Source organism: Ctenopharyngodon idella, chromosome 5 (genome assembly GCF_019924925.1).
Source record: "Ctenopharyngodon idella isolate HZGC_01 chromosome 5, HZGC01, whole genome shotgun sequence".
NCBI lineage: Eukaryota > Metazoa > Chordata > Actinopteri > Cypriniformes > Xenocyprididae > Ctenopharyngodon > Ctenopharyngodon idella.
The window spans coordinates 471,284-498,106 of NC_067224.1; the positions used below are offsets into that span (position 1 = coordinate 471,284).

The 26,823-nt window shown below is 38.2% G+C and overlaps 1 protein-coding gene across 7 annotated transcripts in view; it reads left to right on the forward strand.

Moving 5' to 3' along the window:
* The window catches only part of znf618 (zinc finger protein 618), a 37,562-nt gene extending 15,397 nt beyond the window's left edge, over nucleotides 1-22,165 (forward strand). For 3 of the 7 annotated variants that reach the window (XM_051894408.1, XM_051894409.1, XM_051894407.1), the window contains exons 3-14: nucleotides 249-522; nucleotides 2,079-2,156; nucleotides 2,457-2,504; nucleotides 2,673-2,762; nucleotides 4,233-4,304; nucleotides 5,917-6,006; nucleotides 9,194-9,286; nucleotides 11,569-11,613; nucleotides 11,926-12,003; nucleotides 12,851-12,880; nucleotides 13,325-13,450; nucleotides 16,014-22,165. In XM_051894408.1, coding sequence (XP_051750368.1) covers nucleotides 282-522; nucleotides 2,079-2,156; nucleotides 2,457-2,504; nucleotides 2,673-2,762; nucleotides 4,233-4,304; nucleotides 5,917-6,006; nucleotides 9,194-9,286; nucleotides 11,569-11,613; nucleotides 11,926-12,003; nucleotides 12,851-12,880; nucleotides 13,325-13,450; nucleotides 16,014-17,545 — 2,523 coding nt within the window. In that variant the 5' untranslated portion in view covers nucleotides 249-281 and the 3' untranslated portion in view covers nucleotides 17,546-22,165. Of the gene's footprint in view, nucleotides 1-248; nucleotides 523-2,078; nucleotides 2,157-2,456; nucleotides 2,505-2,672; nucleotides 2,763-4,232; nucleotides 4,305-5,657; nucleotides 5,736-5,916; nucleotides 6,007-9,193; nucleotides 9,287-11,568; nucleotides 11,614-11,835; nucleotides 12,004-12,850; nucleotides 12,881-13,324; nucleotides 13,451-16,013 lie in introns of those variants that run through there. The other 4 variants (XM_051894410.1, XM_051894411.1, XM_051894412.1 and 1 more) reach the window with 4 other exon arrangements.
* Nucleotides 22,166-26,823: the final 4,658 nt, after the last annotated feature.

Sequence of the window (26,823 nt, forward strand, 5' to 3'; positions counted from 1 at the left end):
TAAATCTCTGCTATTCTGAACTGTTATGAATGTCTCCCACACAGAAGGGAAATGCTTTAAAATGGTTCTTCTGCATTACTGAATTCAACATTAAATTAGATTATGCTGCTGTATAGAGTTTCTGAATTTGTTTTGATTGCTTCTAGTTCTTATCTAACATTGTTCTTATTGTTCTTTAATAGTTTACAATACATTAATTGTCCCACATTCTCCTTTAAAATGCCACCTTCTGTTTTTGTCTTTTATAGTTTCCTGTGCTCTTGCTGAGCAGTCCTGGAGTCATGAGTTGTCAGGAGGTTCCTAACCCCAGCCAGGAGCCGAAGGACACAGCTGTGGTCCCCACAGAGGCAGGAGCCACACAAGCGGTACCGACAACATCCCCGAAGCTTCCCCCAGTCACCGTAAAGACAGAGGTGGCTTCCACCGCCGAGTCTGTGGCCAGTAATGGCAAAGCGAGTGACGGCAACATACCTGCTGAGATCTGTGTGGTTTTGGGTAGCTCTCGCAACTCTCAAACACAAGGTATGAAATGGTTTTTAGTCATGAAACAATCTACAAATGGGTGGCATGTGTATCCTTCATACAGTACTGGTCAAAAGTTTGGAATTAAAGTGGACCTATAATGCCCCTTTCACAAGATGTAATATAAGTCTCTGGTGTCTCCAGAATTTGTCTGTGAAGTTTCAGCTCAAAATACCCCTGCTGATCATTTATTATAGCTTGTCAAATTTGCCCCTATTTGGGTGTGAGCAAAAACAGGCCGTTTTTGTGTGTGTCCCTTTAAATGCAAATGAGCTGCTGCTCCCGCCCCCTTTCCAGAAGAGGGCGGAGCTTTAACAGCTCGCGCTTCGGTCGCTCAACAACAACAAAGCTGGAGAATCTCACGCAGCCAAAATGAGGATTGTCAGTAACGGTGTTCAGCCTTACATTGTTCAAACCGGAGTCGACACTGATGGAGAGACTCAGGAAGAAGTTACAACTTTTAGACGTTTCTGAATGGTTAGTGGATAAATTTATGTAGTTGCTGTGGAGTTGATTCAACTCATCCACTAGCATGTGCCGTCATGTTAATCTTTTGTGCAAATCCAGCGTTGAATTGACCCTCATTTGTGAAGCAGTCTGGCGTAAAATGACGGCATGTCAACAACACTCTACTACAACAACTCTTCCTCTTCTCTAAAGCAGCCCAACATGGCCCTTTGTTGTGTGTTCTCGCGGGCGGGGTTTATGTAAATAAAGGTTAGTGACAACAGGAAGAAGCTTGTTGTAGTCCCTACCTGTCGTTTGTTGTAGTCCTTAAAAAGTGATTTCTTTAAAAGAAAATATCTCCCTTTGCATTGAACTTTGAGTGTCGTAAGTTTGCAGATGTTGTTTATGATCAAACAGCAACATTACACTCTAACTAAAGTTAGTCAAATCATAATCAACAACCCCTTTAAATTGTAATAATATTTCACAATAATATTATTTTTACTGTATTTTTTAATCTTCTGGTGAGCAGAAGAGACTTCTTTCAAAAACCTTAAAATCTTAATTATTCCAAACTCTTGACCAGTAGTGTAGGTGTAAAACACGACTTCAACTTGAAGTCTTCACCTTCTTTTACTTTATATTCTGTTTTATGTTTGTCAGGAACTGACAATCTTAAAATCTCGCCCCTTTCCATTGATGTTTGCATTGATGATTGACATTTGTTTTATTAAAAAGTCATGAAGCACTACATTTTCTGAGATGTTAATATGTTCAGCGCCGTCAAAATAAGGCACTGAGGAAACTTGTCAGGTCAAAATAGGAAAATTCCAAATATAAGCTTTGGCAATATATATTGTTTGACCATAGTTACCGTGACTTTATATAACGAGCAATTCCTTATTGAGAAGTGGATATTTGCAGAAATAACTGAATGAATGCATATTTGCTTTTTCATTTCTCTTTGCCAACTTTGAGCACAAGGCTTCTGTTAAAGTGTTAAACTGTCAGCCGTGTGACCTGCCTGAAGGTGTAATTACACAACACACCTTACTAACACTAGAAACACATTTGTCTGATATTTCCATTCTCTGTTCTCTCTTTTACAGGCTCTTACGTCTGTGGAGTATGTGGCAAAAAGTACAAATACTACAACTGCTTTCAGACGCATGTCCGAGCTCACACAGGTGCCGTCCTATTCTTGACACACTGAATTTGAATAGGATAGTTGGAATCATGAACTGATTCGTACTCAGAACTGCAAATGAAGTTGATTTAGCTGAGCTGTGACAGGGCACTTGGAAATAATACGAAGACGATAAAAAGACATCTTTCTGTCGCATGGTCTTGGCTGGTTGCATATTACTTTTTTGAGGCAGTTAATGAATATATATGTATTTATTTTTAGTATTTCTCTTCCACACACATATTCATAACCAATTGATATATTTATCTGTATTTTGTGTGGTTTCTTGCTCTTTATTCAGAGGCCGAGGGCACTGCTTCAGGAGAAGGAGCATCTCTGGGAATTAATAGTGAGTTGCACATTTTCTGATTTGTGGGACAGATTTTTGGGTAATTATCCTGGAATTTTCTAAATAAAGTTGGTAAAACTTTGTGAAAGAGAGAGTTCTTCCCAGCATCTTGTCACATAATGATATCTGAAGTTTCTATTCATAGAAATCTGTTTTTTTCTAATCCAGGTTCTTTCCGCTATACATGTGACGTATGTGGGAAGAAATACAAGTACTACAGCTGTTTTCAGGAGCACCGAGACCTCCACGCAGTTGATGGTGAGCTGTGTATTCCCTCCTTTCATTTGTAATAGATCCAAACTATGTTTGATTTACTGTATGTCAGTAAGCACATGGTTAATGTCACGTCTCATTATGCAGTTGATTCATGTACGGGTAATTCGGGTAAGTCAGGTACTGTAATACATTGTAAAACTAATTGAGAAGTACCTGTTAAAAACAGTCAAGGGTAGAGGTGTCGTCAAGACCAAATAGACCAGGACCCTGATTAATGTAATTAATTAATGTAATTGACATATAAAAGATCAACAGTCATCGTCCAAATCCTTGTAGAGCTGCAAGAATAGCTTAGATTTCCAAAATCCTGCAGTAATCTGAGCAGGAAGAGTGTGTACGTCTCAGACCCTGACATGGCACTAAGCACTTTTCCACGTCAAAGACTGTTTTTATAAATATTGGCGTGGATTTTAGCGTACGCACACTCTAAGATCAAATCTGTGCGTACTCACGCTTTATAAATGAGGCCCTTTGACATCCATATCCAGACTAAGACCTGACCCCAAACCTGTCAGTTCAGGCGCTTTAATGAACTGAGATCGAGATAATCAGTCAGAAGTCTTCATTTAAACCACTGTTTCAAGGCACTTTCCAAAACATTTATTAAATTATTACCAGGATCAATCCAATGTTTTTCTTTTTATTTATATGCAATATGTTTACAACTAGGAACCAATATTTGGTTAGTTATTGAGTGCTGCTGTATTTATACATGTGACAAAATTTGGGGTTTGCAAAACTAACTAATTTGAGCTAGAAATATATAATGCAGAAAAATAAAACAGATCAAAATATATTTAGTTTCATCTCCAACATACTATGTTTTGGTCAACATTTTCTGAAGGTTTGAGTACTGACCATTGACCAAGTTTATGTCTATTTTGGACAGTATTTGTGGGAAATGTCTCAATTTAAAGAGCAAAATATGAAGTAAGCGGTCTTTATTTTTCTTTTTAAATGGTCAGTGGAACTTTGACCAAAAACATTTTCTAATGAACAGTAACAACTTTGTTAATCTTGATCCTACAAAACATTTTTCTCCCCATAAAAGCTGATGCTAAATATGTATGAAAATATTGACATCAGTTACTGATCCTGAATGACAATTCTTTTTCTTTTTCTTTCACTTATGAAGCAAGGCTTGTAACTCCAGTGGCAATAAAACCGGTGACATTTTCATGAAAGATGAATTTTCTAAGATGGTGTTTGAGATGCTATTGATGCATTATCCTCTGTATAAAAGTCTCATCTTCCCCTGCACTTGTTCTCTGTAAAGACTCTTCCACTATTTGTGATGTCAAAACACTCGTTGTCAACATTGGTAATTACTATTAAGACCCTCACTGGGAGAAGCAGTACTTTTATGTTATCTTTAGAGACACGTCCGAGTCTTCTATAAGGTGAAAAGGCTAACCTTCACTAATTTTGCATCCTCTTTTTGTTGTCGTCCAGATCCATATGACCATGTGATACCTGTAGAAGACCTAAAAGAGGAGACTGAATCCTACCAGAAAATGGGGCCAAGTAAGAGTGCTTAAAATCTGTTCCCTTTCATGATGATCATTTGATGCCGCATCGATGTCGCTGACCCTATGGGAACTCAGCCCAGGAGTGACGACTTCTGATGACCAAATACACTGCGAAAAAATCATAAGTTGAGAAAATTCAAAAGCCTGAGGCCGCCAGCTTCTGAGTTTACTCAACTTATGGAAAAATGGTTGTTTCAATTTATAGTAGTTCAAAATTACGAGGCACATGAATTAAAAAAATAAATAAAATGATGTGCATGGATAAATCATTTATAATAAATACTGAAAAATAAAAAAAAAAAAGAATTGTCAATTTTGATTTCATGGTGACTTTAATGGACAAGCTGCTGATGCTGCGTTGAAGTGACTGATTGGAAAGGAATGTTTCTGAATTTAACCCTCGTTGCCTGAAGGAAGTAATGAGATGCTACAGATTTTTGCAGTATTAATCACTGCAGAATGATTCGAGTAGCTGAAAATCTGATGAACGTGACACTGATCTCTCGGTTATATGCACATAAGGGCGGAGCTTAAACACAATCAGCCAATAAATCGCTGTGGTTGAGTTCAGGTTGACAGAAGTCCTCACTCCTGGGTGGAGTTCCTACATTCAGGATTATTTCATAATGTTCCAGACGTGATTTATATGATTGATCTGCTTCTAAAGTGATAAATATGCTGTAATCAAGAAAATGAACGTAGGATCATGGTTGCTTAAAGCAGTGGATCTCAACTCTCTTGACTCCAAGGCACCACATCGTCCACTAGAATATTTCAAGGCCCGTCACGACTATTTTCTGTAAATTATATTCCAGGATTGCAGAAGTTTTAAGAGCTGAATGCTTTTCAAGGTTCCTCCTGTTTTCAACCAATGAATTCACATGACTTTTCTAGTCAAATATGATTATGGATAAGGATTTTCAAAATCCTCAATTTCTACCCGATAAAATATTTTACAGCTTGGCATAACTACAAAACTGTATATTCAATATAAAAATGCCCATGAAGTTTTAAGATTTTATTAATTACATGTCTTTTCCAGGTCTACTAGAAATCACACATGTAAAATTAGGCTACCTCACATATCCAACCCTGTTTCTTTAAATAATTTTTTTTTTTTTTATTATTCTTTTTTAAATGATTGTTTTAAAGCTTTGTTTTTAATGCTTTGCTTTAAATCGTTATCTCGAGTTATCTCGAGGTCCTCTTGGTTGAGAACCACTGGCTTAAACCAAAAAATAATATCCCTGTCATTATATTCTCACCCTCATGTCACTGCAAATCTGAACACATTCCTATTTGTCATTTGAATAAGATTTTGTTTTTTCTCCAATGGGTTCCAATGTAGATTTGGACCCTATTGACAAACACAGTTGAAACATTCTTCTTCAGAAAGTAAGTCATAGATGTTTGGATTGACATGATGGTGAGTAAATGAGGACAGATTTTTAATTTTCATGTGAAATATCCCTTTTAGCTAATCAGATGTGATGCTAATAAATCATGGTTTAAGTGGAAAAAATGAACCTCAAAGCATTACGTTTGTGGTAATGCGTCTTTGGCTAATTACTGCGTGTTGACTAATTACTGTGTTTTGTGTTCTGAAGAAACGGGAAGTTACACGTGTGAGTATTGTGGAAAACAGTACAAATACTTCAACCCCTATCAGGAGCACGTGGCTCTTCACGCTCCGATGAGTAAGTCCTCACTTCATTGCCAGTGTTTTGTGTTGTTTATGGCAGTTCTCTGTGAATGGATGAATAGAGCTGTGTAGACATTATAGATTAGACACTCACTGTAAATTCTCTATAGTATGCAGGAAGCTCTAATCATTAAATATGGAGATTGTGGGAGCTTAATATACCAAGGAAACTTAATATACCAAGATCATAATTTTTGTTGTAAAACTACCCGATCTGTCTGCAATAAACCTTTACAGGATCTCAAATTGTTATTGCTCTCTTCTGAGGTGTTCACTGCGACGTCTTTCTTATTATCTTAGTCCTTCGTCTCTCCTCTCATTTATCTCTTAGTCCTGCATTGAGGATATGCAGAGGAGTTTGACATTGAAAAGCTATTTAAAGTATGGTGAAAATATAGAAATGGGTCAGAGAGACTGTAGCGTCGCTACCAGAATTAAATTTCAATTTGTTTCAAAATGACTGATTATTCTAAATGAGCTTTAGAAATTTGAAAGAGTCATGGATTTGCAGGAGATGCGAATTGTTGATTAATTAAAGCATGTTTTTTTTTATTGATAAGTTGGGGATGAGGGATGCTTGTGATTGTCAATGAAACATGTTGGGTGATTGATCTTATGCATAGGAAACATTTCAGACTCTACATTTTTATTCTGAATTTATCACTTTTTTTTTTTTGTGATGCTTTTAAATTGCCCATGAGCAATTTATCAAATAAATTAACCACTTTCCATGAATGAGGCGCCATTTTGGGGCTTGAAACCAAGAGGTCTAAAATACCTGCACACTTGTTTATACATTTTTTATATATATATATATATATATATATATATATATATATATATAATATAAGAATTTAGAAATAACAAACTTCAAAGCGTGCATTTTACTGGTGTGAGTGAATTGATGGCCTGGAATTGAAATAAACAATGATTTTAATCCAAGTTCCTCCTTAGCAGGTTTTAAAATTAGATGAACAACAACACATGACATATAACACTGTGTCATTATTTATTTAACAAAAAAACTAAGCCAAAATGGAGAAGTTATGTGTGAAAAAATCAGTGCACCCTTACTGCTTCCATAGGATTTAAGAGGGTCAGTAATGGTCAGGTCCTGCTAATTAAATGCCTTTGATTAATCAATCATCAGCAAGCGTGATCAACTTTATAAAAGCAGAAGGTTTGTCAGTTTGCTGGTCTGGAGCCTTCAGGTGTTTGTTAACACAATGCCAAGGAGGAAAAACATCAGCAACGATCTTAGAGAAGCAGTTGTTTCTGCCATCAGTCTGTGAAGGGCCATTTCCAAACATCATTCTACAGTGAGGAAGATTATGGAAAACGTTCAAGACAGTTGCCAATCTTCCCAGGAGTGGACGTGCCAGCAAATTCACCCCAAGATCAGATCGTGCAATCTTCAGAGAAATCGCAAAACACCCAAGAGCGACACCTCAGACTCTACAGGCCTCAGTTAACATGTTAAATGATAAAGTTCATGACAGCACAATTAGAAAAAGACAGAACAAGTATGGCATGTTTGGAAGGGTTACCAGAAGGAAGCTGCTTCTCTCTAAAAAGAAAATGGCAGCACGGCTTAGATTTGCAAAGTTGCATCTGAACAAACTTCTGGAACAATGTCCTTTGGACAGACAAGACCAAAGTGGAGATGTTTGGCCATAAAGCACAGGTGATGATTTGGGCTTGTTTTGCAGCCGCAGTCACTGAGTCCACCATGAACTCCTCTGTATACCAAAGTATTCTAGAGTCAAATGTGAGGCCATCCATCCGACAGATAAAGCTTGGCCGATATTGGGTCATGCAACTATAGACAGTGATCTGAAGATCACCAGCAAATCTACAACAGAATGGCTGAAAAAGAAAAGAATCAAGGTGTTGCCATGGCCCAGTCGAAGTCCAGACATCATCGGGATTGAAGTGATGGCTGGACCTTAAGAGAGCAGTGCTTAAACAAATGCCCACAAACCTCAATGATATGAAGCAACGTTGTAAAGAAGAGCGGGCCGAAATTCCTCCACAACGATGTTTAGAGACTGATAAAGTCAAATGATTACTTCAAATTATTGCTGCTAAAGGTGGATCTACAAGCTATTGAATCATAGGGTGTCCTTAGTTTTTTTTTTTTTTTTTACACATGAAATATTACACCGCATCATTTATTTAACAAGAACTAGGCCAAATTAGAGAAGTCATGTGTTGCTATTCATCTAAGGTTGTATTTACCTAGTTTTAAGCCTTTTTTTTTTTTTTTTTTTTGGTCCAAATGTAAAACCATAGAATTCAAAGAGATTGTGCTTTCTTTTTCACATGACTATAAATATCCTAAAGTTTACTTCAGAAGCAAATTACATAAATTTGATTTCTGATACTTTGTGAAACTTTTAGTGATTTTTCCACCATTTTGAAGCCAAAATATGTCACTTATGGTCAGGTTTTCCTTCTTTTTTTGTCTTTAGCTAATGACAGTGTCAAAATGTGTTATTGGAAAAATGCCAATTTAACATCACTGTTTAGGGCAATGATTTTGGCCCTCCAAATCCATTTCTGCAGAAATCAAAAATTGCTGTTTCAGCTGAAAATTTAGAATGAAATCTGTGCAAGGTTTTATACCTCTTGCCCCTGGAGGGAGAGAGCTCTCCGTTAGCACTCCTGTTCATCTCGATGGCATTCGACATCTTTGTTTCTGGACATCGAACGTTATTTGGTTCTCTGAGCCAGTCATCTGAGGAGTAATTGCCATGTGACTTAATCGCTCTAGGGCTGTAGGGAAATAACAAACTGACAGCTCTTAGTAGCTGATGGCACCACAAGAACACAGAGTTGTGAAACCTTCAACTATTCTGAAATGTGAAAGGCAGCAGACAGGAGGGGGAAAAAATCAATTTCACATTTGTAGGAGCCCTTCATAAATCAAACACTAGTAAAACATCTAATATATTATAATGAAATCTTTTGAGATTTACATTTTGCTTGCCAAAAAACAAACAAACTTATTGATCAACTTATAATTCCCATAAATCAAAGAGAAATTGCTTTAAAGTTCCCTATTCATGGAAAGTGCCTGTTTTATTTTGAGTGATGCACTAAGGACGACTAACTGAGCGTTTAGTTATTTTCAACTTTGACTGATATGTATTTCTTAAGCTGCTTTGGTTTTTGCATTGCAGAAGGAACTTATGGCCTTAAAATGGAAGGGAAAATGTCTAGCCAGTCAGGCCAGTCCAGTCGTGCAGACATCAACAATTCCCAGAACTCTAGTGGTAAGTGACATTGAAATCTTTCACTCTTCATATTTGAATCTCGTAAAGTGTTCGCACTTTGCTCAGAGTGATATTTTACTGTCATAATCAAAGGTCTGCAGTATCTGCCCTCCAAAATGACATTGTTTTCCCCTTAAATTTAGCATATCTTTTGCTGCTTCAAATAATTTTAAATCTGTATGGATGCTTTAGCTGGAAAATTGTTGTTGTTTTTTTTGAGTAATGCGATCTGTAAGGACTGGTCCGGGTCTTCACTACAACAGGCACATACTATTCAAAACTTTTTTCTTTTTCTCATGTTAGTCGAGATTGATTGCTTCACAGTCAAACATACACCTTCCAACCATCTTCTGTCTCTTAAAATTTAACATTTCAATACTTTCTAATCTACAGTATATGAGCCCTGTTATGACTGGATAACCTTTTCACTTGTGAATTGTGTAACATTATTTGCTTACCGGTTGTGGGTTTGGTGTGCTGTCCAATATAATTTGTGCTGCTCCACTATTCATTTGCCAAGGCTGTATTAAATTGTAGCAGATTCATAAAACAAACTGCACAGAAATCTGCCATTAAAATCAGACTAAAAGATCAGAAGACCGTACACCATTTGGCAGACTTGTCTAATATTTTCAACTGGAACTACATCTCTACAAATATAAACATGAGCTTCAACTGTTCAAATATGAGTGTCAAAGAAAATGGGTTTGATCAAAGCTGGAAAGGCCTCCAGTACATCGCATCGTTATTTTTAAGTTTGTTTAATGAAAATCAGTAAAGATTTCAAAGCAAAAAGACACGTGAAGCATGAGCTGAAGGTGGAGTTTTACTTGCTAAAAAGGTATGAACTACACTATATTGCCAAAAGTATTAGGACACCCCTCCAAATCATTGAATTCAGGTGTTTCAATCACTTCCATGGCCACAGGTGTATGAAATCAAGCACTAGGCATGCAGACTGCTTCTACAAACATTTGTGAAAGAATGGGTCACTCTCAGGAGCTCAGTGAATTCAAGCGTGGTACCGTGATAGGTTGCCACCTGTGCAATAAGTCCATTCGTGAAATTTCCTCACTACTAAATATTCCACGGTCAACTGTTAGTGGTGTCATAACAAAGTGGAAGCAGTTGGGAATAACAGCCACGAAGTGGTAGGCCACGTAAAATCACAGAGCGGGGTCAGCGCATGCTGAGGCACACAGTGCACAGAAATCGCCAACTTTCTGCAGAGTCAATAGCTACAGACCTCCAAACTTTGTGTGGCCTTCAGATTAGCTCAAGAACAATAGAGAGCTTCATGGAATAAGTTTCCATGGCCGAGCAGCTGCATCCAAGCCTTACATCATCAAGTGCAATGCAAAGCGTCGGATGCAGTGGTGTAAATCACACCGCCACTGGACTCGAGTAGTGGAGACATGTTCTCTGGAGTGACCAATCACGCTTCTCTGTCTGGCAATCTGATGGACGAGTCTGGGTTTGGCGGTTGCAGGAGAATGGTACTTGCCTGACTGCATTGTGCCAAGTGTAAAGTTTGGTGGAGGGGGGATTATGGTGTGGGGTTGTTTTTCAGGGGTTGGGCTTGAACCCTTAGTTCCAGTGAAAGGAACTCTTAATGCTTCAGCATACCAAGACATTTTGGACATTTTCATGCTCCCAACTTTGTGGGAACAGTTTGGGGATGGCCCCTTCCTGTTCCAACATGACACAAAGCAAGGTCCATAAAGACATGGATGAGCAAGTCCTGACCTCAACCCGATAGAACACCTTTGGGATGAATTAGAGCGGAGACTGTGAGCCAGGCCTTCTCGCCAACATCACTGCCTGACCTCACAAATGTGCTTCTAGAAGAATGGTCAAAAATTCACATAAACACACTCCTAAACCTTATGGAAAGCCTTCCCAGAAGAGTTGAGGCTGTTATAGCTGCAAAGGGTGGAACAACTCCATATTAAACCCTACGGATTAAGAAAGGGATGTCATTAAAGTTCATGTGCACGTAAAGGCAGGCGTCCCAAAACTTTTGGCAATATAGTGTATCGATCAGACGACACAAGGCATGTAGTAGATTGTGTGCGACAGGTTTTTCAGTGATCATGTTGATCATTTAGAGGCCTTAGAAATTTGTCTATCAAATGATACAGTAGACTTTATAGGGTTAAGTCTGACGTAAGTGTCCTAATACTTTTTGAGGCCATGGTATTAATATTGAAACCTTTTCCTATAAATTGTTGCACTTTGCGTGGAAGTGTACTCATCATAAAAATGATTTGTTTGTCTTCCAGATACTCCAAACAGCCGGAACTATACTTCCCTCCCCAGCCCTCAGAGTATGTATTGTGGAAATCAGTTTTACCTTTTTCATTTTCATTTAAAATCACTCTTCTCATGCTCCATATAGTCCATATTTTTATTTATTTTTTTGTAAATCATGACTGATCTCACTCGTGCCCATTTTTGTGCCATTTGCATGGCTTTCAAACCTTGCAGGTTTCTTAAAGTTGAGTAAAAACCTTTTTCCTGAATGCCTGATGCTGACCTAAATTTGTTAGCTGTATGTAGTGCTCTGATGTGAGGCTAGCCGGTTGTGCTGTTATGAGAACATTGCTGTGTTCTGAGAGAAACTGGACGTTGTGTTCCAGAAACCTACACGTGTGGAGCCTGTGGAATTCAGTTCCAGTTCTACAACAACCTAATGGAGCACATGCAGTCCCATGCTGGTGAGTGAGCCCAGAAAATGAAAACATTTTCAGCTGTGAGCTCATCCAAGTTTGGACTCGCTCTGTTTTGTTCACATTTTTTCTTTGCATCACCACTTGGGTAACCGTTTAATGCAAAGGGCACATTTTTACAAACTGCATATTGAGTTTGTTTCCATCATGTGCTTTTTACATCAGTAAACTATCTTAACATCTTATTCATAGACGTGCATGAAATCTGTGCCTGAGCAATTCCATAAAAACTCCAGAGTTTAATTGTTCGTCATTCATTTGTTCAAGCTCACACTCCTAACATACCCATTTTTGTTTAACAGGGTTTCCACTGTCATCAAAAACATTGAGTAATATTTCACCCCCAAAAAATCATTTTGTCGTTCCAAACTTCTGACTTTTTCTTCAGCGGAACACAGAAGATATAGTGTCATATATTAAAGAATGTTTCGGTTGTTTTTATACAATATTATGAAAGTCAACGGGCCCCAAAATGTTCCAAGCCAAACGGACCTTTTGAAATGTATACCTTTATTTACTCTCAAATCAAAACATTGACCAGCTAACATCAAACCTAGTTCTCGCACATCACATGGCAGACAAGGTTTGTTGTCGCCATATTTGATGTAGTTTTTGTATGCATGCATTGATCAAGAGTGAATAAAGGCTTACATTTCTGTTAAAAAATCTGTTCATCATACAAATGGATTATCACTTCAGAAGACTTAAATAGCAGTTAAGTTATGTGGATCAATTTCACACTACCTTTATTTTGATTTCGGAGATGAAAGTTCAGTCAAATTGACTTTTATAATATGGGGAAAAAAAACAAAATATCTTCTTTTGTGTTCAACAGAAGAAAGAATAAGTTCGGAACGACATGAGGGTGAGTAAATGATGACAGAATTTTCATTTCTGGGTGAAAATTGTGTTTGCCAGGAAGAGTTATGAAAAAAAAACAAAAAAAAAACACAAATTTAGCAGGCTTGACATGGTTATTTGCACATTCAGTTTCCTTAAAATTAATTTAAAATCAAGCAAAAATCTATGGAAAAGTCATGTACGTTCATTGGTCAAAATATGGGGGAACATCTTGTTAAATATTTTAATACTCAGATCAATTCCACAGATTTTCAGTCAAAATCAACTTAGAAAATATGAAAATTGTTAATTCTGTGTGGATCTTGATCAATAGGTCATTCTCATTTGTAAGTTGTTTTCACCCCAGTGTATTTCTCTTTTCATTGAATACCTCCATTTTTTTTTTTTTTTTTCAAAGAATGAGTGCATAATGTGTTTTGTTTATTCCTTTGTTTTATTTCCCTTTTAGCTGATAATGAGAACCATGTTAAAGATGAGTCTCCGAAGCCTTCCCAAGCACCTGTGGCCACACAGGAGCAGATGTGGAAATCTCCTCAGCCGGCACAACAGAGGAACCATATACCACCGTCTTTTCGTGAGTTATTTCTCACCCCCACTACCAGAATCCATTCGCACTAATTTCACAACACGCTTGATTAATCGTAACGCAGCTTCTTATTTGCTTGAGCCAGTAATATTAAAATCCATGGTTAAAAGTCTGCATGTGCAGTTAGTATGTGCAACCAGTTAAGTAATTAACAACAGTCAATAAACAATTTTCAGGAATGTCTCAGTAAAAAGTGTTGATGTTAAAGTTAGTTTGTTCCAGAGTAAATTAAAAGTGCAGTGAGCGATTTCTGAGAAATGCTGTGGACAGAGTACCACAACACACTTGTAGCCAATCAGCAGTAGAGGGCGTGTCCACTCATGATGGGGGAGGAGAGAGAGAAAGCGGGAGATCTGAAGAAAGACTGTAGAAAGAGAGATGACTGAGGGACATAAGAAAAGAGAAAACGTCAGGGCAATATCACTGGAAAAAGAAGGGTAATGATCAGGCAAGAGCTTTATGGCCCGCGTTAATATTAGAAAAGCTTTCCAGCGCTTGAGTGACCTAAGCAGGAAGGCCTGTAAAAAGGCCTGTATTTCTGCTCCATACACGAGTAACTTTGGTTAGGCCTAAGTTTCACAGAACCAAGATATGGTGCTGTTGTTGTTGTAATGTTTTAAAAAAAATTAAATGTAAGATTTTTAAAAAATATGGTATCTTTTACCACTTATATGTGGACGACACTGAAATTTATGTACCTGTGAGGCCTAATAGCAATTACTCAGGGACGAAACTTCTTAAATGTCTGGAGAACGTAAAAACGTTGATGGCTGATAATCTTGTCCAATTAAATGAACAGAAAACAGAAATGATCATCTTTGGCCATACAGTTTGTAATAAGACTGTAAAGGATAGCTTAGGACCTTGGTGTATTTACCTACAGGGTCAAATAAAAAAACTTGGGAGTCATTTTTGATTCCTCGCTGAAGTTTGATAAACAGATTAAAAACTGTGGTTCAAAACTGCTTTTTTTTTTTAATCTTAGGACAATAGCCAAACTAAAATCAATTCTTTCAACAAGTGATTTGGAAAAAGTAATTCATGTTTTTATCTTTTCACGGTTAGATTGCAATTCCATTTACCTTGGGACATCGTCATTCTCATATCGCACGCCTCCAGTTAGTTCAAAATGCTGCTGCAAGAATGCTTATGAATGCCAAGAAGACAGAACATATGACTCCTTTGTTATCCTCATTGGGCTGGCTACCAGTGCAATATAGGATTCAATACTCGATTTTGATATGTTTTTAAAGCAGTTTACAGAACGGCTCCAGAATACTTAGTTGAGCTTAAGCCTTATAATTTAAACGTAACACTAAGATCCTAAAATAAGCTCCTGTTAACTATTCCCCGAGTGTGTCTTAAATTGAAGGGTGATCGTGCTGTCGCTGGTCTGAGATTATGGAAAAACCTGCCCTTTGTTATTAGATCTTCCCCAACTTTAAAAATCTTTGGCCCAGTTTCACAGACAGGGCTTAGACTAAGCCAGGATTAGACCTTAGTTTAATTAGGACATTTAAGTAGCTTTTATAAACGTACCTTAGAAAAAAAAACATTAGTGGTGTGCATCTTGAGACAAAACAATGACACTGACATATTTTAAGATATGCTGGTGCAAGTTGCTTTCAGTTAAAACAGCTCAAACATGCATTTTAGTCTGGGACTATCTTAAGCTTTGTCTGTGAAATCAGGGGCCAGTTGCATAAACTTAGTCACTATATTAAGACTGTGTCTTAAGAACTAGTTTGACCAACTTGCAGTTAACAAAGGAGTAATCAATGTTATTTTTCCAATTCAAATTACACCAATCTACCTTTTTATGTAACGGACTTTAAAAAATTAGGACCACTCTTCAAGAAAAACATTAGTGTCTTAACTAAGTATCATCTAAAGTCACACCTGCCCCTGGTTTCACAGACAGGGCTTAAGCTAGTCCTAGACTAAAATGCATGTTTGAGCTGTTTTAACTGAAATCAACTCGCACGGACACATCTTAAAATATGTCACTGACATTGTTTTGTCTCAAGATGCACATCAGTCCTGTTTTTTTCTAAGGTACGTTTATAAAAGCTACTTTAATGCCCTAATTGAACTAAGGCCTAATCCTAGCTTAGTCTAAGCCCTGTCTGTGAAACCGGTCCATTGTCTCTCTCACATTTTAATTTGTGCATTTTGGGGGCGGAGCAATCAAGGGAGGGCTGTTTGTATCAAATATCAAAAGTGTTTCTCAGAAATCGCTTACTGCACCTTTCAATGTAGGTGTCCTCATTGATTTTCTACATGTTTATTTGAGAATCTGGGGTGACTCAGATTAATCCACAACACACACTTCTCAAGATTTATCTACAGATTTATAAAAGGCAAACATGTCATACATGTCCTTCCTAGGTACCTTGTGTTACTCTTGTATGTGCCCTAGCAATCTTTTACTGTATTTTTGTTTTCATATGATGAATTGCAACTGTTGCTGTTATGTATGGATGTTTTGTGAGGTCAGTTAACTTGTAGAGATAACATAAACTAATTAAATTGTCTTGTTCTGCTTTTGCAGAGAACAGATTACTCCCAGAAAAGGAGAGACAACAAGTGGCAGAACGTTTACTGAGAGTAATGTGCGTAGACCTTGGCCTTCTTGGCGTTCTCAGCAGCAAAGACTTTCTAAAGCTTGCGCAGACCCTGGTGGACACGGGTTCACGTAATGGAGCCTACTCCATTCGCGAAGCCCTGGGAGATATGAGCTCGCTGGCATTAAAACAGCTCCCCCGTATGTACAACCAGGTCAAAGTGAAAGTCACCTGCGCCCTGGGTTCCAACTCTTCCTTGGGCATTGCTGTGACCTGCCATTCGCAGACTATAGGACCTGACTCCTGCTATTTGCTAACAGCGTATCAAGTGGAGGGTGTGCGACTCCGACGCTATGTGCTGGGACTCAAGGAGGCGTCTTTAAGGGAGAGTCCTGAGCAGATACACCACTGGGTCCAGAATGTTCTGTCGGAGTTTGTCATGTCAGAAATCCGTACGGTCTACGTGACAGAGCCACGCTTGTCTTCGTTGGCCTTTTGCGGTCGCACCGGAGTTGGCCTTCGTTGCGCAGGTTGCTCTCTAACTGCCACTGTTCAGGCTGTTCTCGGGCGTCGCAGCCTGCAAGCACGAGGACTCCATGAACTAGGCGAGCTTCTGGCTACGTGTCGCGACATTGCCGCGACGACCAGCTTCAGTCATGAAGGGAAAGCAGGGGAAGAGCCTGCCGCTCCGCCCTGCTGGGATGCGGTTGCGGAGGCCTTGCTCAAGGTTCACGAGAACTTTGAGGCAACCTGTGAAGCGTACGGCCGTTCAAAGAGCACTGTGCCGCTCTTGCAAGGCCTGAACAAGCACCTGCTTGGCACGCTTGCATGTTTGCTTGCGCCGCTAAGACAGGCAGCACAGGAGCTGAGTGTGGAACGCTGCCCCACACTCCAGCACGTCCTTCCCGTCTACCTCCGTCTTGAAAAACTTTTCACCTCTAAAGCCGGTGAAGTGGGTGCTGGCAGTAAGCTTTGCCACTACTTCCTGGAAGCCCTGAAGGAGAACTTCAAAGTGGAACGAGTCCATCAAGTCGCAATGATCCTGGATCCACAGCTGAAGCTGCGGCCAGTCCCTGCGTACCAGCATGAGGATATTATCTCAAGGGTGTGTGACATGGCTGCTAATATGAGGGAAGCAGGAAGCGGTGGTTCTGGAGGTACGTCTCTGGACGAGCGGGATAACGAAGGGCCGTCAGCACCCAAGCGTGGCCGTCTGGACTGTGGATTGGAGAGGCCATCGTGTGATGCTGAAGAGCCACAGGTACGAAAAGAGTTGTTCCAGTACCTCGGCGAACCACTGTTCAGTGGCACGGGTGACCTGCTGCAGTACTGGAGTTCGGTCATGGACAGATACCCCAGGCTGTCACGGTTAGCGCTGTGGTTGTTGGCTGTACCGGCTGTAGCTGTGCATGGGGAGTGCGTGAGCATCTGCGAGCAGACCTTAGCCATGAAGAGAAAGCAGCAGGTCTCTGCGGAGGAGATGAACAAACTGGTCTTCCTCAAGAGTAATTTTGCTTGAGACGGCTCAGGGCTTTCAGCTAACGGCACCATAGACTGTTTGAAATGGAGACTTTCTGAAGCAAATGTACGTCACTTCTCTTTACCCCTTCCAAAAATCCTGATTTACCGTAAGTGTCTATCAATGTGGCACATGATAGAGATTTACAAAGGAAAGGTACATTTGACAATTAATTCTCAAACACCCCTTCAGATCATAGCTTGGCATTGGCAATGACAACAGAGCAACTCGATGAAAATACAGTCTGCCCGAGGACACGGATGTGAACTTGTGTTTTCGATGTTTCAGTTGAACTCCCGCTTACAATTGTGATGTTTTTAACAGTATGTGGTTCATCCATCCTCCTTTTCTTTCTGTGAACCCATCTGAAATTCAGTCAAAGGATTATTGAAATCACTTTCAACTTTACATCTAGCGAAGGAAAAAACGGGGTACTTAGAAAAAGCCATTTTTTTTGCAACTACGCCTTTATGAAAACCACAAACACTCTTTGCTGTGACAGCTAAACAATACCTCTCTTTAGCAGTTTATCAGTGGGCAGGTCAAGCTGTAGAGGTGTAAGTCTTGTCTTAGGCAGGCCCTGATTCAATAATCTCAGTTAACCGGTTTGAGTGCGTTAAGCTCTTGTTCAGACTCAGGAGTTTAAGCCCAGCAGAACTCAATTTATACTTGGGTCACACTTAAGTAAACTGTTTTGCAAATATTTATTTTCATTTTTTGTCAGTTCTCACAATAACGTTGCAATAAATGTTACGTAGCAGAAGTTATACTCTCAAGCTGACTTTGATGCCTTGCACCTTTGTAGCAGCCTTTTTTCCCCATTACAGCTCACTGGGATCAATACAATCTGCAATACCTGAAACAGCCACTTAAACCCCAAGATTGGATTTCCAATAATATTGGGTTATGGAAGTATATGGGAATGATCTGATGTTGTGCAAAGTTCTGGTCCAGTTGATCTGATCATCTTTTTTCTTTCTTTTTTCCTGATTTCTGAAAAAGTGGGAATAGGGCTATGAAATGCAGAAACTGTCTGTCTCTCACTGTCTCAGTACAAACCTCGCTGAACAGAGGCAGCTAATTGCATTATTGTTTGAATGCATTTTAAGAGGATAAAGCTAAACAAATATTTCATTATTTATGCACTGGATTTCTCTTATTATTTTCCTCATTTATCTCCAGCAGGTAATTAGATTAGAGATAACATTAACTAGAGAAAACATTGCCTAGATTAGGACCAAAGTATCTTTTAAAAGTAGTTTGTCATTGTGAATAATTGCCATTTCCAAACAAATTTGTAGAGTTATCTCATAATACTCATGCTTCCTCATAACTGTTTCGCCCTCATAAATTTCCACTGCCTTTGAACAACTGTTTATTTCAAAATTGTCCTAGTAAACAAACAGAAGTAACGATTTTCACTTCCATGATAAAATAAATGATCTTCAAGAGTATTTTGCAGTAGTTTTTCCAAGGAAAGATGTGATTTAGTATTATATAGTTTGTCTTGTAATGCCTTGAACATCTTTGTGTGATTATACAGATATGCATGCAGACAATATAAGAGTTTTTTTAATCTTTAATAAAGTGGCAGAGATCTACAGGCGTATAGTCCACATTCACACAACAGCAGAATACAGTTGTCAGTCCTGTTTTGAGTGCTAAATACGGTTCCGTTCATGCACAGATCAGTTATGAAGAGTGACAACCGCATTCTGTAACAAAAGTGATTAACTCAGATTTTCAGGAGTCACAACCAAATTGAGAGTTCAGTTATGTGTGCTAAAGGAACGAAACCGCACTCAAGTAGTTGTCAATTGAAATGGGTACAGCATGAGGCGTGCCCTTGGGCCCGTTGACCTCTCAGGTTATGTATAATGGTGTCTCATGTGGTGGAGTGAGAGTGAGACTTGAGTGTTTAGGAAATAGACCTACAAGGGGGAAAAACAGAACCGAAGAGTTTTTGACCACATATGGACACAGTCTTGATATTGACTATCCTTATCTGTTCCTATGGTTACAGGCATTATTTGCCATGCCTAAATGGGGATTGACTTTGGTTACCTGCATAAACGTTATGCTCTCCTCTGCTGTTGTAGGTACAAAACAATTTGAAAGTCACACCTGTTCTTAAATACGGTTGTTAATCCCAAACACTTGATGTACGCACCCCGACATTTTGGAATTGACTGGGATACCATAGCAAATTTTGGTCTCATGATTGTGAACAAGAATCATCTACAACAACAGTTTAAACTATTTTTGCCCGCTATGTTTGACCAAAGATTAGCGACCAAAGACGCATAATGTTGTGCAATTTTACCTAAACCTCCATTGACAAAGGCGCTTGGTGTTTCTTAATACTTAAGCTGCTGGTTTTAAATGGCACGCTCTTTGCAGTTGCCTTGTCGTCTTATTATAACCGTCTTGCTTTTGGGCTTCCCCATTAAGTCACTAAATATGAGCAACATACAGTATTTGGGTTTTTTAGGTTTATTTTGCCGTAGAGGGAGAGAGAGACTTGTGCGATTGAGTCAAAACATGTACCTCTTTTCCTGTGATTTACTTGTAGAGACTGTTACTCTTTTAATTGCATCATTTCTTTTTTTAGTCAGGAACACTAAATCAAAGGTCTGCTCCTGGGAACCCACTGTCCTGCAGAGTTTAGCTCCAACCCTAAACAAACACACATGAACCAGCTAATCAAGCACTCCTGGATTGCTTAAATCATTTCCTCGCTAACTTCCCTCCGTCTCGTTGACTCGGATGTACATCAACGCTTACGTTGCACGAGTGCCCACTACTGGCGGAACCCTTGCGATGGGTTTATATGGAACGCCCTTGATCACTTGGAATCTGATATGGAGCCTGCTGTGCGAGTTGCTGTTGTGACGTCACAGTTGTGTTGCATTGTGGTCTATGAAGTGTACATATGAGTAGACTCGCTCCCTCAGTCAAAATTGAGGGGTCGAGGGCTAGTCCAAAAAACTTCCCTCGCCCACTTGACGAAGTTGAACGCACTTCAAAATGGTGGCAGGGATTCCCCCGAGTGGAAGTGCTAAGGGAAATTTGCAAGTGTATGTCTAAAAGTTGAGTTAAATACAGCCATAAACGTAGCAGGGCATTGGGTCTCCAGGAGCAGGGTTAAAGACCTCTGCACTAAATGCTAGGGTTAGCTTTAAAAACGACAACTAGAAACAAAATAACAAGGCATCTTTGTATATAACATTAGGCTATAAACTTAATGTTTTGCTACACTCGTCAGTCTCCGCCCTCTCTGAAATATCTTTTTAATGAGACTGAGGTTGATCTAGGTTGACTGATGTCCAATTATGAGCATTGTTCCAGTCATTATCTTCAATTAGGATGTGGGAAAGTTCAGAGTTTCAGTCTGTCTGCAATGCAAAAGCACTCAAGAGAGGAGTAACAACCGTATTTAGCTCCAGTGTGAATGAAGCTGTAGGGCCTGAATTGCTTAAAGTTGGCATGAAACAGAAGCTGTGATAGTCGTTTCTTCCGTATTGTGACACATCTGAGTCAAACGGCTTCTGGAATGGGGAAAAAAAGGCCGGGACTTGATTTTGTCTGTGGGGAATTGATTGGATGGTTGTGGTTTGCTATTGGTGGATCTCATGTGAGTGACAGATTGCCCCGCCCTCGTCATCAGAGAAGAGATGTCGCTGCTAGAGGGAGGGGAAGTTATTTTGATTCAATATTGAGGCACATGAATTTAAAAAAAATAATAATTGTGTGCACGGATAATTTATATAAAACTGCAATATTCCATAAAAATTGATTTCATGGTAACTATAAGAGCTTAGTTCATACAAAACTGATCTGTTGAAGAGAAACCGAGCAGGGCCGCATGTTGATCAGACTTGGTCTCTCACATACCCCAAAATACAGATGTTGATACTGGCTAGCATGTGCAGAAATGTTCATATGTAAAAATGATTTTGATAAACCTGGCCCAGATATAGAAACAGCTGCTGTTGAATATTGTTGTCTTTCTCTGTAACCACAAGGGGGCAGAAGTGTCTCAGAAATCTGTCTTTGCAAAGAGTCTCCAAAACATCTTACCTCTGTTTTCTAATCAAACATTTAAACTATTTTGATGAACTCGGTCTATGAATATGTCGGACTTCATGAAGGTTTTCCTTTCTTTCTGTGTGTTTTTTTTTTTTTCTTTCCTGAATGAATGTGTGCATTTCTAGGGAAACATGAAAACTGGTAAAATGCTCTTGAGCAGCAGTCAAGTTTGTGTTGACAAATACTATCTCTGAAAGTATAAAACACTGTTTCAATCACAACTATTTATGGATGTACAACAGTTATTAATATCACTCATTCTGTTTGTTTGAGAAGGGTTTTTTTCTCCCCATTGTAGTCCAGCCTACATTTGTCTTTGACAGGCATTTTTCTGATTTTGTGTATTGAGTTGTTTCAGCTGTAGGTCTAATTTATACTTTTTTAACAACACTATTTTTCTAAACATGACTGATAGAGTTTTTCTCTCCTTATCAACTGTCAGTAGTACACTGCGCTGTTCTCAGAATCTATCTACTCCTGTAGTATGTGCTGTGTGAATAAAATATCCTCAAACAAGCAAAAAACACAAAAGGTTTAGTTTTTATTTTAGATGGTCACTCTTTATATTGCATTGGTCATGTTACAGTGTATTAACTTTGACATTTTTGTTTAATATGTTAAAACAAATGTAATGTTTAATAAACAACCAGTGGGAAAACTGTGAAGAGAATGCATGGGAGGTCCGTGAATTAGCAAAAACATGCTAATGGTGAACATGGTGGTAGGCCTATTTGAAATTGTGAGTATTAAAATTCCACCAAAGAAGGCATGAATTGTTCATTTACATCATTGTAAATTGTTTGCTTCTTTGTAATTGTCGCTACTAAAATTATTATTATTATTATTATTATTATTATTATTATTCTACATATAAAAACGTCGCCGCCATTTCACAAGATTCTTGCCAATTTATCGTGCACAACTAGTGATGCACACTGCGAAAGTATAGATATTCATTTCAATCGTAAAATAAAAATAAAAAAAAGTTGTCAAATATTAAATGTTTTACTATTTACATCTTACCTCGGCTCGCACTCTTTCAGCAGAATCGTTGCATTGGAATAGCTGCTCTGTGAACAATAAAGCCCGCCTTCTCCTTTAAAGGGATAGTTTTTATGATTTAGGCTATTCACCCTCAAGCCATCCTAGGTTTATATGACTATATTTTTTTAAGACGAACGCAATACATTCAAAAATACCCCTCCTCTAAGGTTTATAATGGTTGTGAATGGCTGCCCAAACTCTGAAGACAAAAAAAATAAAAATAAAAAATCCATATGACTCGGAGGTTAATAAAGGCCTTCTGAAGCGAATTGATGTGTTTGTGTAAGACAAGAATCCTTATTTAAAACCTTATAAAGTAAAATAATGAGCGCCCGGCGCAACAGCCATACGCATTCGACGAAAGTCCAAAAAGTGGTAACTTATGCGACGTAGTACAACTGACAACTGTCTGACAACTGAATATGCTGGATATTGTTTTTGGATGAGCGAGGAGGATTTTTTTTTTTTTTGTAAAGGGCGTTTGACTTAGTCTTTGCACAACTTTTTGTTCTGTAAACACTTGCTCGGTACTTCCGTCTACGTCACGCGTGACCTTTCCAACGTGATTATGTAATGCGTGGAGCATCACAGAGCAGTGCAAGACGAGCATTTGTGGTTAAAAAGTATATCATTTTTATTTATATTTTTTTTTTTAGAAAATGGCTGATGGTTTCTCTAGATAAGACTCTTATTCCTCGTCTGGGATCGTGTAGAGCTCTTTGAAGCTGCACTGAAACTGACATTTGGACCTTCAACCCGTTGAACCCCAGTGAAGTCCACTATATGGAGAAAAATCCTGGAATGTTTTCCTCAAAAACATTCATTTCTTTTCAGCTGAAGAATGAAAGACATGAACATCTTGAATGACATGGAGGAGAGTAAATTATCAGGAAATGTTCATTCTGAAGTGAACTAATCCTTCAAAAGTAATGAGACTAAATGATCTCAGCAGTGCTGTTTCTGCGCTCTCTCTCTCTCTCTCTCTCTCTCTCTCTCTCTCTCTCTCTCTCTCTCTCTCTCTCTCTCTCTCCTATTGCGGTCTTTGATTTTGAAATTAGCTGATGATCAATAAAATGCAGCTCATATTTGCTGCTTTCGGTGACGTGAACTCCATTAAATCTGCATATAATGCGGGAAATGAAGATCGGATTTATATCCATTTTGCAGAGACACATTTGTGGTCAAGTGCAAATGGAATCATTTTGATAAATCAGATCGGTTAAAACACATGAAGTGAGCAGGTATATTAAGTATTTTATGCATTTTCTAAGAAAAAGAGGGTATTTTGCCCTCATTTATTTTTAAACAATGGTCTGACCTTTCTGACATCATAAAATATTTTATCCTACCCCTAAATTATTTTGAATGCAACATTAAGTAATGAATGGTTAGTAATAGTAAATATTGCATATGGCTGTCGCTGCATATTTACAGTTAGGGTAACTGTTTTAACAATGGCATAATTTCTTGAAAACCATATACAGTATATCAGTTACCCTACAGGACAGAGGCAGAAATGACTTCACCTCAGAAGACACTAGGTGGCAGTAAAATATTTGCTTTGCAGTTCAAGTTTCTGTATTGTACAGCAAGCGCTCTGATGACCTATCAAACATGTGTTTCAGTTTTACTCTGTCTTGCTGTTTGTTGAAAACAGGAAACGACTAGCTGTCTTTATTGGTTCTCTCTCTCAGGCAGTCAGTTCCTACAGGAGAGATTCAGAAGAATGTCGACAGGTAGAACACGTTTTACCTTTAGTAAGATTCATCTACAGGTCTGTGCGATAGAGAAAGTGTCCGGCTGCTGTTGGTGTTTAGATTTTCTCTGCTTTATCAATATTAAAGTATTTTTTTCAGAACAGAGACAGGTTTGGCTTCCACTGATGTAACATCCCTGATTTATAACACGATATCCTCATGTGTGTCAAACAGATCAGCCGCTTCTTCATGCTGGATTCTGTCCTGTCTCTGTTTTATATCCAGTGAACAGAACTGGATGGATATGATAAATGGGCCAAGAGCCAACCATCATTGGTTTTGTAATATGCCGATTTAAGGGAAAACAAATCAAAAAAGAATATAGTACAATAATAGAAAGATGCAAAAAGAATATAGTGCAGTGAGGGACTATGAAGAGTTTTTCCTTTATCTAAAGTAATAATTACTAGCTGATTATTTCACAAAGCGGGATACAGTTTTGCTCATGGGTGTCAAGTGTACTTGCCACAAAAAAAAATTTGAATATATTCAAAACATGTGAAGCCACAAACCTGGCACATATAAAACATATTTTGTGCACCTGAAATCCCGGAAATTGCATTGTTGTCGGGCAAACTGACTGGAGCTTGTATGTGCGGCAGGTCTTTTGTCCTGATTCCCGATCATCTCCTGTTGTGATGTCTTTAACATACTGTCAGACAACAGGAACACTGCTCGAGTTATTCATATGAGTTCCTTCATTCAAGGTCAGTTTGGAGAAAATATTGTTTTCAAAGACTGAACAGTTTGTGTCTGTTGACCAGATGGAGTTCATATTGTGTTTGGATTTTAAAGGGGTCGTGAACTGCATTTTTTTTAACCCTGTAAATCCTGACATATGAAATAATAGTATGAAAAATCTATATATTTTTCTTTAAAATAGAACAGTTTATCAAACTTTTAGATAAAATATATCTTTAAAAAGTTTGCAAATGTGTTTTATATTGACTATCATCTTTGATACAGCAGGCTTTTAAGGCTCATTTAGTCTGATATAGTGAGAATATCAAACTCAAGGAGGGAAAAAAAACAACAGTTTTATTTAAAAAAATATGCGATCTGGTGCAGCTGCTGATGTGAAATTCAGATGCTTGTATGTAAATCAATGAGATTTTATAACAGAATAGCGACTACTTACATAAAATGCATATAAATATCAATATTTGCCAATCATGTCTTAGTAAGATGATATTTAAATGCTTAGTTTTATGATCAAACCTCTGTAGTTTTAGAACATATAATGCAATGCAATACAATGATGATTGAAAGATGAACAAATAAACCTTAATTAAGCCTGATGATCATATTTGAGACTCATATTTGAGATTTATATACGGATGATCAAGTAAACCTGAGTTGCTTGATCTTGAAACATTACTAACAATATAAGAATGATTCTTATGCTGTTGTTGATGTTATTGGTCTTTTTATTTAAAGGAATTAAATAATTAAAGGGTTGAAAGGGATTTAAGCAAATAAAGAAAAAGAAATGAGCAGTAAAAGTTCCAGGTGTGTTGTAGTTATGAAGTAGGCCTGATCATTATGAACTATTTGCAAATAATATTTCATTTTAAAATCTGCACACATTCACTTTTATTCGTACGTCTAATATGTCAAAACCGCAAAACGTTTCATCACATTTATGAATTACATGAATCAAATGATATTTTCAATTCAAAGTGGTGAAATTTCCATAAAAAACACACTGTAATATATCAAAAGTTGAGAAAACTTAAAAGTTTAAGAGATTTTTGAGTTTTCTCAACTTAATTGAACTTGTTGTTGTATAACAAGTTCAATTAAGTTGAGAAAACTCAAAAATCTCCTCCAAATGGTTGCCTTTAAGTTTTCTCAACTTTAATTTTTTTCAGTGCAGTTGGGGAGTTTACATCAATGGACATTACTGTCGGTCTCTAAACATTTCTATCATAAAACAGTTGTCAAATATTAAATGTTTATTAGGTCTACATCTTCCCACACACTCTTTCACTGTTAAAACTAAGGAAATGTTTACATGACACCGTATTCAACTAGAAACGGAAAACCCTTTATGCGTTTTGGCCGTTTATTTACACACGTTTTGTGGGCCTGAGAATGCAAACTTTTAAAAACGGGTTTCAAAGTGCAAGTTTTTGAAAACTATAACGTTATTGTCTCTGTGTAAACTACAAAAAGCACGAATCTGTGAAAATGGTGACGTCATGCGCATTACGTGTTCAGTAGTGTTTCTTTTTACAAAGTGACATCGCCATCTACTGGCCTGGCAGCAGAATGCCGTGTTTTTAGTAATTTTCATGGATCCGTGTGAACGGGGATCGTTTTGACAACGTTGTCGTCTGTATGTGAAAAATGCAAAGGAAATTCGCACTGGTCTTCTGAGTGGTAAGC